At 43.4% G+C, this 14,015-nt stretch overlaps 1 protein-coding gene and 1 long non-coding RNA gene across 17 annotated transcripts in view; one reads left to right on the top strand and one right to left on the bottom strand.

Annotated features, from left to right (window-relative positions):
* Positions 1-14,015, top strand: part of PPFIA1 (PTPRF interacting protein alpha 1) — a 137,981-nt gene that overhangs the window by 29,642 nt on the left and 94,324 nt on the right. For all 16 annotated transcript variants that reach the window (XM_053265548.1, XM_053265541.1, XM_053265592.1 and 13 more), the window contains exon 4: positions 2,872-3,036. In XM_053265548.1, the coding sequence (XP_053121523.1) occupies positions 2,872-3,036 (165 nt within the window). The remainder of the gene's footprint in view (positions 1-2,871; positions 3,037-14,015) is intronic.
* On the bottom strand, positions 11,178-13,771 carry LOC128331779 (uncharacterized). The gene is made up of 3 exons (XR_008310427.1): positions 13,520-13,771; positions 12,252-12,377; positions 11,178-11,299 (listed from the first exon to the last, which is right to left on the bottom strand). It is a non-coding gene; the product is annotated as an uncharacterized LOC128331779 (long non-coding RNA).

Genomic DNA, 14,015 nt, shown 5'->3' with positions numbered 1-14,015 from the left:
AGATCAAACTTAAATGCAACAAGAACAAGAAGATTCCATATTTAAACTTAGATTAAAATAAGAATCAAAACATGATGGAAGTTTAGAGTGTAAAGCGAGACTAGTGGGGCTTCACCATCTTCCTGGATTGAGTTAACTGAACAGGTGGCTTTTGTCAGTTCAGAGGTCAGGCTAAACCAGGGGTTATTAACTTTTAATGTACCTTTGGACCCCCCCCCAATCCTCAAGTATTGCCCATGGACCTGCACCCCATTTATATAATTTTCATAAAACTGAAGTAAAAATTAGAGGGGGGTGGGAATAAGTACTCAGGATAATTACTTTCAAGAACCTTATTATAAACCACCAGGAAGCAAATTAAATTCAGTGCAGCAAAGTCATGGACCTCAGGTTAGGAAACCCTGGGCTAAACTGTGGTTTAGCACTTCAAGAACAAGCCTTAGCAAGTCTTCATGCTTCCCCTCCCCTCCCATTTTGTGTGCGAGAGAAGAGAATGAAAGCTTCCATTTTCAGTTCCACTTTGCATAAGAGCTCTGAACTATGGTTTGTTTAGACTATAGTTAGTTAAAACCTTCTGAACTGATTTTTAAACTAATTATAATTAGAACAAACTGCAGTTCCTTTACACATGTAATACAGAACTATGGTTTGTTCTAAAGTAAAAATGGAAGCTTTACATTTCCTTCTCTTGCACATTAATGGGGACTTGTTACAAAGGTTATTTCTCATCATCTGAATCGGGACTTTACTATTATGACTGAACAGGCCCAATGTGGTGGTCTGGCTGAATAACCATTACAGTGTTTTGCTGCTGCAAGAGCTTTGAAGCTAATAGAAGAGAAGGCTACAACTCAGGAGGTAATAAGGCATATTCTCTGCCTCTCTAGATCCATTAAGACATTAACCACTCAACACTCTTTTAGCACCTTTGAAAGAGCAGACTAAGGCTGCTTTCTCACAATCATGGCAATCATGATCAAAGAGTTAACCAGGATTGCGAAACCCTGCATGCTCCCTCAGAGCATGAGAATATGTATTTCCCGGGTAATCCTGGTCAAACTGCTACAGTTTGACTGGATCAGTATAGATATGGATCCTAGTTACATGTTCTGACTAAATGTGGTTTAACTGCAGTAGTTTGACTAGGATTGCCTGGGGAAATTTGCATTCTCATGTCATGCTTCGTATAAGCACGCAGAGCTTGGCCATCCTGGTTAATTCTTTAATTAGAAAGCAGCCTAAAAGCTTATTCAGATAGCTACTCTGTGTGCCAGACACTTCTTATCCAGCCAGCATTACACAGAGTGTGGCAGAAAGATCACCCGAGGAGATTGTCAGGAGCATGTTGTCACATGGTGTACCACTAGTTAATTAGCTCTAGCTCCTGGATGTATTTCTACTATGTGTTTGGAGATGCACATCTTCCCCTCACCACCTACATGTTCCCTACAGGGAACACCATTTTAAATCCTGCAGATATGTCTATTGAAGTCTGTATTGGCCTTTACTTTTCTTAGTTATTGTCTGAATTCTGAACTTTAAAGATCTAGCGTGATCTCCTAATCATAAATTGCTACCACATATTATTCCTTTCCAGTATTGACCATCCTAAGCTTGATTTGGGTCATAAGGATAAATTAACCTTCTTGCTGAGTTCTGGGAATCCCCAAGAGTACAATCAAAAACTTGCAGGTTTGAACTTGTAACACATCTTATTGGTTTACTTCTAAAGGCATAATTTAAGAACCTGCTTGAATTTGTATTGGGTATTTGGTGCCAATAGCTGATTAACTGCCATTGGGCTTTGCTAGTTATACAGGTTTGCCCACTTCTGTTTCAATAAGGTAATCAGTATAATTCTAGAGCACTGGATTTCCCCAGTCCAGTTTCAACTCCTTAAAAAAAAAAATCTAGGAAGTAATTATTCAAGACAAAAATGGATTTCCTTCATACAGCCAACATAACCCTTCTTCTGAAGAGCTTGTGCATGATCTTCTGATAACTTTGGGTGGTATCTTCATCACCACGTATCCCCCCACCACCTGAACTTGGGTAGTCTCACTTCTATACTAATAGGAATGGAACAAGGCCTGGCTTTTTACCCAGGCTTTTGTATAGTTGTCTCCACTACTGCTTCTTGTATTTTGTACTGTTATACTTGTGTGTTAATTTATTTTTTAAAAATCAGATTTGTTTTTATACTTTTTAGCTCAATATTTTAATGTGCCATTTTTATAATCGTGTTTTTAAATTTTATTGTGAGCCACCTTGGGATTTTCTTAATGAAAGGCAGGGTATAGATTTAACAATAAATAAATAAAAACCCCAAATACCTCCTGCTCAGGGATCATGACAGCAGTGCTACCAAACTGGTAGCGGGGACTAGAGACAGGGCCTTTTTGGTTGTGGCCCCTTGGCTTTGGAACACCCACCCTGAAGAGCTTCGCCATGCTCCCTCCCACAGTGTTTAAAAAAAACATCTTTAAACGCACCTTTTAAAGGAGGATTTTCAATGCTCCATTATTATTTTTTGTTATATCTGGTAGGTTGTTTAGCTTTTTTAGATTTTTATAATTTGACAACTTTTTTCTTTTATCTTTTATTGTATCTTGTGTCTATCTTATTGTTATGAGCCGCTCCGAGCAGTAGTACACTGGAGGGGCAGGGTATAAATATTTTAAATAAATAAATAAACTTGCAGAATTATATAAGGGATCTATAGATAAATGATTATAAACTATCCATCATTGCCAGTTGGAGATTCATTGCATTGTCACTCTGCTTGGAATGTGTTGGAAAAGTAGTTCCATTCAGTGCTCAAAGTAAGTATCCAGCATCTTGTGCCTCATCTCAATATGATTTATTTTTCAGCTGCTGTTAGAACATTTGGAATGTCTTGTCTCCCGGCATGAGCGCTCTCTTAGAATGACTGTAGTAAAGAGACAGGCTCAGTCTCCAGCAGGCGTTTCTAGTGAAGTTGAAGTTCTCAAAGCACTAAAATCCCTATTTGAACATCATAAAGCCCTTGATGAAAAGGTAATGAAAGATAGCTGCCAAACTACTGAGTGCACAGCTTATTTGCGAAATGTCTGTTGAATGATTATGAAGAGTAAATTAAGAATATTAGTATAAAAATCAGTGGCTGACATGTTATGCAAGGCAGTGTGGGTGGTTCTGAACCTTCTGTGCCCCTAAGGGGGTATCTAAAGCAACACCGATACTGTGGTGGAATAGGGCTCACATGCCACTACTTAAAATGGTGCAATAGCATTTCTTTTGCACTATGTATGTGGAAATAATGTACATACCACCACGGAAGTGTGATTGCACAATTTCAAGCAGTAGCAGATGAGCCCTGTTCTGCCACACCAAGGGTGTTGCTTTAGATGTTCTCAGTGGTGCGGGTGGCTCAGAGCTGCCCACTTTGCCTTGCATAACCTATCAGTCACTAATTCAGAATGATTCTCATTTTGAATCATTATTTCAAATGGAAGAACTAGATAGTATAATCTAAAAGCTATAATCCTTTGTGCATTTCCTGGAAGTAAGTCCAATTGAACACAGTAGGTTGTATCTTCAGAGTAAATCTGCACAGGACTCCTGGTTTTTTTTGCGGGGGGGTGTAACGCTTTTTGTAAGTCATGGTAGAAGGAAGTTTTTAGTAGATCAGCCACTGAATTCATCATTTGAGGTGGTTCTTTTAGTAAAACCAACAGAATAATTGAAAAGAATACTTTCCTTCTATTCCTTGTTCACTTGAAGCTTGATAGCACTCCTGCTTCCACCAAAGATAGAAACAAGGAGGCTGGTGACTGTGTTAAGTTGGGTTGTTAGAGCCTTCCTATGAGGATTTAGTAGTGGAGGAGATCAGTACGATTCCTCTGTCATGGTCTGATCTCTAACTGCTAATGTTTATACTCTGAAGTTCCCAATCTCTACAAACATTGGGTGTATTCCCATGGAGGCTTATGATCTGGATGAATTCCTTGTGACTCTGGGGGATTTTCCTGCCTATATGGCTGGTGGTAGGAATGTAAACAAACCAAGGTTCATGCACTGGTTCGGCACCACAGGGAGTGGGTTGGGGAGCGGTATCTCTTTAAAAAAAGAGAGAGCAGGTCCTTACCTTCTCTCTGCTACTGCATGCAGCTTCCTGCGGCTGCAGCACTTATTGCAAGTACCCACATGCTGTGCCAGCACACACACGGCGTCCATGCATGTGTGGGTGCCATTTGTGTGGTCAGCATGGTACATCTGACCATGCAAATGGCGCCAGTGCATGCGCAGACACCATGTGTGTGCTGGTGTCACATGTGGGTACTTGCAACAAGCACCACCACAGCAGGAAGTTGCATTTGGTGGCAGAGAGCAGGTAAGGAAATGTTCTTCTTAAATAAAAAAAGAGAAGATCTCGTTCCCAACTCCCCTTCCTGTGGTGCCAAACAGATTTGGACCTTGTCCAGACTGGATCAGTGCCGAACCAGTTCATGGACTTCAGTTCATGCACATTCCTAGCTGGTGGTTCTGACATGGCTGACTCTCTAATGGGAAAGCCACCAGGGCCATTGATGCAATTGCTCCTGAGCACCCCTCTCCATTGCACAGCCAAGATTGTTTTTCACTGAGCTGTGGGCCATGAAACGATTGGAAGGACAGCTGGCATGATGGTGTAGAATTTGGTTGTCTCAGATGCAACCAAACACAAACTAGACTCAACTAAGTTCATGTGTAGTTTATGGCAGCAAAGATGACATGCTTCTCTGCCATCATTGCATCTGCAGAAAGCCCCCTCACCTAGCTTTTCTAGGTAATGCCTGGTCTGTTACACTTTGCCCTGTGCAAACCTATAGATCAGGCATCCCCAAACTGCGACCCTCCAGATGTTGCTGAACTACAACTCCCAGCATCCCTAGACACAATTTTTTGTGGCTGGGTATGCTGGAAGTTGTAGTTCAGCAACATCTGGAGGGCCACAGTTTGGGGATGCCTGCTATAGATGATACTTTTGTAGCCCACAATGACCAGTTCAAACTGAGACTCTCTATTAGCATTTGTCAATGAGATGCCAGCAGCACTTGCTTATTTGTCAGTTTTGGATTCTTTGCAACTTGTAAAGCTGAGAATGTGGACAATATCCTTGGAAACATGAGTTCGTCCCCATCGAGGTAGATTTGATTTAAATGAAATTGTGTTAAATTACTTGTCAGTAAGACTTCATTTAAGCATTGTTTTCTACTAACAGTACATTCTCCTTGTTTGAGATAATCTTTCACTGTTCAGAAAAAGATGTAGGTTTCATTTTTAGAAGGTAGGTACTAGTGTTCCTCTAACAGGGATTCCCAGATTTTGTTGACTACAACTCCCAGAATCCCCAGCTGCAATTTCTTTTGCTTGAGGACTATGGGAGTTACAGTCAACAACATCTGGGAATCCCTGTTAGAAGAAACACTGGTAGGTACTCACTATATATAGGAAACAGTTATTGGTTTTTGTCATTTTGTACCAAAGTTAATTGAAGCAGATACTTGTGAAGTGATTGGGAGGTGAATTATCTCCACAACTAAGTGTTCTTTGTTACACTGTTTGCATTTTGTGTTCTTGTCTACCTTATCCATAGGATAGAGGAAGTTGACTAAAGTATTCCCAAATTGGGTCTCTCTTATGGCCTGTTGCCATGATAGGTTTTTCATTTTACAATACCTTAAATCTCAGATCAGGATCAGAATCTTATCCCTCAAGACTTCAGGAATATTCTGCTCAAAAAGCTTTTGCTTTTGTTTCATTCTAACCTGTCTTTCCCTCCTTGTATGTATCTCCAGATTCCTCCTCTTTAAGCTTTAACACATAACTTAAATTAAAATGGTAGAAGTTCATTTTTACAGTAAGCATTTTAACAAAGAAATGAAAATAATCCAATTTTGAATTTTTAAAATCAGTGATTTTTATCCACCCTGGTTCATGTTTATGCTCAACCCGAGCTCTTCCTGACTAATAAAAGCTGTTGGCAAGGACTGGTTGAGTGAGTGGCGATGATAGTAAATTCTTCATTAGTATCTCCTGCCTTGAGATACTTGTCCACCCTCAGCTGAAGAAACCCTCCCTGGATCACACTATGCTGGATAACTATGAGCCAGTTTCTCATTCTTGGGCAAAGTGCTCAAGCATGTAGTGGCTGCACAAATCCAGAAATACCTGAATGGAAGAAATTCTCTAGACCCAGTTTCAGTCCAGCTTCTGACCTGGTTTTGATAGTGAAACAGTTTTGGTCACTCTGGTGCATATATTAGGAACTGGACCAAGGTGGGTTGTCGGTTCTGTGGCATTTGATATCATTGATCATGGCATCATTCAAGATCACTTGGTTGGGATTGGGCTAGGTGACTTCAAAGCAGTGTCACCCATTGCTTTCTGAGAGTTGGAGTTCCAGAAGATGGTGCTGGGGCACTCTTGCTAGGCCCCTTGGCCATTGGCATACAGGGTCCTGCAGGGCTCGATCTTGTTTTCCATTATCTTTAGCATCTACATGAAGTAGCTGGGTTATCTGAGTTTGGCATGTCACCAGTATGCTAGTGACACCCAGTTGTAAAACTCAATAAAATCCCCATCTGGGCAAGTTGTGAAGGTCCTGAATTAGTGTCTGTAGTCAATGATGAGAGCTGTTCAAGCAGCTCAGATCAGGTTACATGGATCTGGGACGTGATCTGTTGAATCCATTAGAATGGGGCCTGCGCCGAAGCCTATTGGTGTGGAGTACCACAGCTCCTCTAGGCGCTTGTGCCCTGCCCCACGTGACCACGTGGCTATTTAGGCGGGAGGAACCACCAGCACTTCAGTTTCTTGGAGATTGCCGTAGTGATCAGTTCCTTGGTCACTGAGGCTCCTAGTTCTGGTTCCTTGATCTTAGTTAGTTCTTTTTTTAATTTTAAAGAATTGTTTTATCGGTTATTTTGACCTTTGGACTGTTTTAGACTACATATTTTGTGTAACGGACTATTTGAGGTAAAAGATCGGACTGATATTTTGGTTTTGAAAACGGAATAGCAATGGTTGACCCTAAGCGTTTAGAAAAGAACATGTTTTTTGAACATTTAAAAGACTTCTAAACGGTGCTCTAAATGCAAAGCGAAGTTACCCTCGCAAGATGGCCATGATTTATGTTTGCTTCATCTGGGGTAAGCCTAGAATACCTCTGCTTGTAAGGTTTGCTAGTCCTTTACAAAGCAAATGTGATGCAAACGGGAGCTTTGTGTGAAGGCTGTGCTTTACGATGATGTGTTAGGTTCCCCTGATCCATCTAAAAAGGGAACTCATCCTTCATCTAATAAGTATGGCTCGAGGGCTGAGACTTCGACCCAGTCTAAACCCTCGATACCTACATTTAAATCTCCAAAGACACTGAAATGGCATGGAGACAAAATGGTGGATGCATCGGAGCACTCGAAAAAAATCATTGACATCAAAAGCTGTCTCCAACTTGGGCACAAGAAGTAGTTTTTGTGTCAATATTAAGACCATCAACTCCGAGCGTGTCAACATTGAGACAATCAATGCCGAAGCAAACAGCTTCAGTGCTGGCGTTGGCGTCGAAAGATCCATCCTTGACATCAAAAAGTGCCGTCCATGTCCACGCATCAACATCAAAAGAACTTGTAGTAGCAGCATCGACATCAGCACAAGCTTTGTTTGCTTGACGATGCTGAAGCCTCTATCCCCATCGGTGTCTAAGCTGGCCCCAATATGGAGAGTGGTTTCTTTGTCCCCAACAGTGACGCCGTTGAAGTCCCCAGTGAGGCCAAAGGCAAAACAATTGAACTCAACATTGAACACACCGGTTTTAACAGATACTGTAACTCCTCATTGCCGAGTGCTGGTTACTTTCGAGGTTGAAGAGGAGGACTCTCCTAGTGCTGAGGAAGTGAGCGTGTTGGATCCCAGCAATCCCTACAATCTATATTGTATTCCAGTACTAGCACCCCTTCAGCTTTTAGGGAATTTCCACATTCGGAGGAGAGATGTGTTCTCTGCCTCCAGATACTGCCTATTCAACGGTGTTTCATACAAAATCAACAAGTGCCCTATGCATTAACAGCAGCACAATTGGCCACTTCATTGTCTTGGTACATGGGTGAATTCTCTCATGACATTTCACCTGTTGAGCAAGCATCTTTGGCCAGTCTTCTCCAGGAGTGGCTAATGACTATGATGAAGATAGGTCGTGGAGATCTTCAGGGTTCAATAAAAACAATCCTCTGGCCAGAGCTTATTCCCAGACTCTTCCAGTGTGCACCCTTGCTATGTGTCTGTGTGTGTGGGGGGGGTTGCTCCTCCTCTAGTACCAAGGTAAGTTGTGATGACAGTAGCTGCAGCCACACAGACCTTAGCAGAACTTCCTCCCCCACCAAAACCTGTACAGGTTGCAAAACAGACCCAAACCAAAGAGAAACAAGTTTTATCTACAGCTATCCAGACAGACACATGGGATCCCACAATTCCTAGGCCTCCAGTATCGCTCTCAAGGGAGCATCAGCCTAATTCCTCCCCAGTACCTTTGAATGAGAGTCACCATGGTTCATCAGATTTTGAATCCAACACAGAGTCTACCGACCTCAGATAGAAGTGACAAGAGATGATATTCTAAACTGTATGGAAAAACTGAAAAATAACAAATCACCAGGCATCACCAGGCATCACCAGGCAATCACTCTTGGCATCCATCCGAGAGTCCTCAAAGAATTCAAATGTGAAATAGCCGACCTCCTTGCTAAAATATATAACTTATCCCTGCAATCGGGCTCTGTACCAGAAGACTGGAGAGTAGCAAATGTAACACCAATTTTCAGAAAGGGATCCAGGGGCGATCTGGGTAATTACAGGCCAGTTAGCCTAACATCCGTTCCAGGCCAATTGATGGAAAGCATCCTCGAGGATAAAATTGTAAAGCACCTAGAAGAACAGGCTCTGCTGGGAGTGAGCCAGCATGACTTCCACAAAGATAAATCTTGCCTCACCAACCTTTTGGAGTTCCTTGAGAGTGTCAACAAGTGTGTGGATCAAGGTGATCCAGTTGATATAGTATACCTGGACTTCCAAAAAGTTTTCGACAAAGTTCCTCATCAAAGACTCCTGAGGAAACTTAGTAGTCATGGGATAAGGGAACAAGTACATGTGTGGATTGCTAACTGGTTGAAGGACAGGAAACAGAGGGTAGGGATAAATGGAGAGTTTTCACAATGGAGGGAAGTAAGAAGTGGGGTCCCCCAGGGATCTGTACTGGGACTGGTGCTTTTTAATTTATTCATAAATGATTTAGAAGCAGGGGTAAGCAGTGAGGTGGCCAAATTTGCAGCTGATACCAAACTCTTTCAGGTAGTGAAATCCAAAACAGATTGTGAGGAGCTTCAAAAAGATCTCTCCAGACTGGGGGAGTGAGCGACAAAATGGCAAATGTGGTCCAATGTTAGTAAGTGTAAGGTTGGGACGAAAAACATTGGGATGAAAAACCCCAACTTCAATTATATGCTGATGGGATCTGAGCTGTCGGTGACTGACCAGGAGAGGGATCTTGGAATCGTGGTGGACAGCTTGTTGAAAGTGTTGACTCAATGTGCGGCAGCTGTGAAAAAGGCCAATTCCATGCTAGGGATCATTAGGAAGGGGATTGAAAATAAAACGGCTAATATTCTAATGCCCTTATACAAAACTATGGTGCAACCACACTTGGAGTAATGTGTACAATTCTGGTCACCACATCTTAAAAAGGACATTGTAGAACTGGAAAAGGTATAGAAGAGGGCAACCAAGATGATCAGCGGCCTAGAGTACCTTATGAGGCAAGACTACAACACCTGGAGCTTTTTAGTTTAGAAAAAAGATGACTGCGGGGAGACATGATAGAGGTCTATAAAATCATGCATGGTGTGGAGAAAGTGGAGAGGGAGAAATTCTTTTCCCTCTCACACAACACTAGAACAAGGCGTCACTCCATGAAATTGATTGCCAGGAAGTCTAGGACCAACAAACGGAAGTACTTTTTCACACAACGCGTGATCCACTTGTGGAACTCTCTGCCAGAGGATGTGGTAACAGCCTGGATGGCTTTAAAAGGGGTTTGGATAACTTCATGGAGGAGAGGTCTATCAATGGCTATCAGTCGGAGGGCTGTGGGCCACCTCCAGCCTCCAAGGCAGGATGCCTCTGAGTACCAGTTGCAGGGGAGTAATGGCAGGAGAGAGGGCACGCCCTCAACTCCTGCCTGTGGCTTTCAGCGGCATCTGGTGGGCCACTGTGTGAAACAGGATGCTGGACTAGATGGGCCTTGGGCCTGATCCAGCAGGGCTGTTCTTATGACCCTGACCCATCACCTGATGTGGCAATGCCTTCACATGTATTCCCTGCTGAGGAAATGAAGGCTCATCATGTCCATCTCAAGGAGAAGACTGCTGCACTGGTCTTGATCTAAAATCACAGTTGTCCACAATTGATGACTCAGTATACAATTTTATGGCAAAGTCCTTTCTCCTTGCCTCTCTTACCAGTAATTTCCAAGGCAGCTCATTGTGCTTGAGAAGTTCCACTCAGACCTCTAAAAGACTAGAAGGCCTATATAGAGTGCAAGAACAGGATAACACTTACCTAATGAAACATCTTGTAACAAACTCCCTCATAACAACCTCCAGATGTGACTACTTTAATGCACTCTACATGGGGCTGCCTTTGTACGTAGTCCAGAAACTACAATTGGTACAGAATGCAGCCAGACTGGTCTCTGGGACAACACAAAGGGACCATATAACATTGGTTTTGAAAGAACTTCACTTGCTGCCTATATGTTTCCAGGTGAAATACAAAGTGCTGGTTATTACCTATAAAGCCCTTAACGGCTCAGGACCAGGTTACTTAAGAGAGCGCCTCCTTTGTCATGAACCCTCCCGCCTTTTACGATCTTCTTGAGAGGTCTAGTTATGGTTGGCACCAGTTCGTCTGGTGGCAGCTCAGGACCATGTTTTCTCTGTGGCTGCCCCAGGGCTTTGGAATATGCTCCCTGCTGAAATAAGAGCATCTCCTTCTCTGTTTGTTTTCAGGAAGATGACCCTCAAGACTTTCCTGTTCTTACAAGCTTTTAGTTAGAATTTTAATAATTTCAATAATTTGTTTTATGTTTTTATCGTGTTTTAGGTATGATTTTAATGCTGGGATTTGTGCACTGCCTAGAGATTTACATATCAGGCGGTATAAAAATATGATAGATAGATAATAGACTGCGCAACTTCTTCTAGGTTGGGTAGGCATCACATGACTTCTGTGGATAAAGAGGGAAGGAAGTTAGATGCGCTAGGCAGAAAAATACATTCAATGGCATTCTTATCGGGGGAAATAGCCAACTATTCGGCCTGCATGGCTGAGTACAAAGCCACCTTTGGGACACCTTAAGACAGGATTTGGATTCTCTCCTGCAACATCTATCGGGCACAAACACCTTCAGCCATCAGCCACATTAGATTGGCAAGCCATGCCCAAGCATGGCACCACATAACATCGGACCGATGGGAGTTGAAGATTGTCTCTTCAGGCAGTGCTGTAGAGTTCAAAGCACAACCATCTTTCAGAGGTCTATGTTTCACAAAAGTGACTCCTGCCCTACAAAAGGAGGTACAGGAGTTGTTGAGGAAAAAGTGATTGTCCTGGTGTGATGGGCACAGAGGTCGGAAGGATTCTACTTCTGCTGCTTTCAAATCCCTAAAAGGGATGGTGGAATTCAGCCAGTAACGGACCCGAGACACCTGAACAAGTTCGTCTATTTGAAGAAGTTGCAGATGACGATATTGCAAGACATCTCGCCACTTCTGCATCAGGAGCGGTGGTTTGCAACGTTAGACCTGTGGGATGCTTATTTTCACATAGGGATCAGGCCTTCATACCAAAAGTATCTAAGATTCACAGTGGGGACCTTGATTTACCAATATCAGGTGCTGCTGTTTTGCCTCTGCACTGCCCCTCATGTTTTCACAAAGTGCAGGCCAATGGTGGTGGTGTACCTCCAGACCAGGGGCTGGCAATTTACCCATAACTAGATGACTAGCTCCTGGTGTCAAAAGACAGAGAAAAGTTACTTTATCAGATAGAGTACTTATTGCGCCTTCTCCAGGTCCTCGGGATAGAGGTCAACTGGAAGAAATCTCACCTAAAGCCTGTAACGTCGATTTCCTACATAGGACCTGTTCTGAATATCCAGATGGAAAGAGCCTACTTACCACAAGCAAGATTCCAGGCCATTGCAGATCTTGTACATCAGTTCCAGTCCAGTGCAGTGTGCAAGACAGATTCAACGTCTCCTAGGCCTTAGGGCCTGCTGCAAGATGACGGTTCAGCATAAGCGCCTGAAAATGAGAAAATTGGAGTTATGGTTCATATCCAACTGAATGTAGACAACCCCCAGAAACAGTTGGTTATTGCACAGCAAATCCACTGGTCACTGAGTTCGTGGACTCATGCAGAGAATCTGCTGCGAGGAGTCCCTTTTCAATTGAAGTCTCTTTCAGTATGGGTATACAACTACTTGCTTTCAATATTCAGAGCATGCCCCCCCCCTTGACTTGTTCGCAACAGCACTCAATTACAAGTGCACAAGATTCCGTTCAAGGGGAGGCCACGGCCCACATTCACTAAGGGACGCATTCCAGATGGACTGGTCTCAACACCTATTGTACATGTATCCTCCTCTACCTCTTGAAGGGAGAGTGGTGGCACATATTCTGACCTGCCGAGTCAAATGCATCCTAATCACTCCATGATGGCTTCGACAACCATGGCTTCTGCATCTACTCAAACTGTCAAGACACACATACAGGAGGCTTCCTGGGCGCCAAGATCTTCTGTCACGAGAAAACGGCCATGTACTGCACCCAGAGATGCCCACTCTACAGCTAACAGCATGGAAGATAGGCTTCTAAGTAAAATCTTACTTAACTAGAGGAAGCCTTCCACTAGGAGAAACAATGCTAGTAAATGGGAAGAGGTTTACTTGCTATGCAGCCTCAAATGGCTTTCACCCTCTGAAAGCTACTGTCCATCAGATCCTGCTATACATAACCACGATAAAGATCTCCCTGCTTTCTAATGTCTTCATAAAGGTTCAGTTAGCGATCTCAGCTAGACGTCCTGGGATGGAAAGGCGGTATTTTCCTACCCCAGCTGCAAGAGTTTTCTGAAGGCTCTCACCAATTTGTATCCTCCAGTAAGACAGCCACTGGAACAGTGGAGTATATCCTTGGTCCTTTCGGCTCCAACATATACACCCTTTGAGTCCCTGGTTGCAGCTAGCCTGAACCTGATTTCTCTAAAGAGTGCCTTCTTGGTGGCAATTACAACTGCCTGCAGGGTGAGTGAACTTACAGCCCTGAGGATGGGAGTCCCTAATGCACACTTCTACTCAGATAAGGTGATGCTACATCCTGACATTACTTTCCCACCTAAGGTTGTGACAGACTTTCACATAAAAGACATCCAGAAAGCTTCGTACCTTCTTTAGCTCTCCGAGCATGGCTCTTGAAAAGCCTCTGCATTCCATAGATGTTTGAAGGGCTCTTCTATTCTACCTATCAAGAACAAAGACGATCAGAAAGACCAAGTTGTTTATATCCTACAAATGAAGGTCTATGAGTCAGGCCTTGTCAAGACAAGTAGAGCTAATCCTATCCATATATTTAGTTGTCTTAGCCGTCATGCGTGCCCAGGACTTGATGGCAGAACTCTCGCGACATGCTGCGAGAGTTCTGGCAATAATAATGGAGGTGACCCGGCCCAGCCGAGTGAAGAGGGAGGAGGAGAGGAGAAAGAAAGCAGCAACTGGCGGGCGGATGGACAGGGGATAAAAAAGGTGGCGGCGGGCAGATGGGGGGGAGAAAAGTGGCAGTGGGCAGATGTGGGAGAAAAAAGCGGCGGGCAGATGGGGGGAGAAAAGGGGCAGCGGGCGGATGGGGGAGAAAAAACAGCGATGGCGGATGGGCAGATGGGAG

The sequence above is a fragment of the Hemicordylus capensis genome, chromosome 1 (genome assembly GCF_027244095.1).
Source record: "Hemicordylus capensis ecotype Gifberg chromosome 1, rHemCap1.1.pri, whole genome shotgun sequence".
Classification (NCBI taxonomy): Eukaryota; Metazoa; Chordata; class Lepidosauria; order Squamata; family Cordylidae; genus Hemicordylus; species Hemicordylus capensis.
This window is presented reverse-complemented; position numbering and strand designations above follow the sequence as displayed.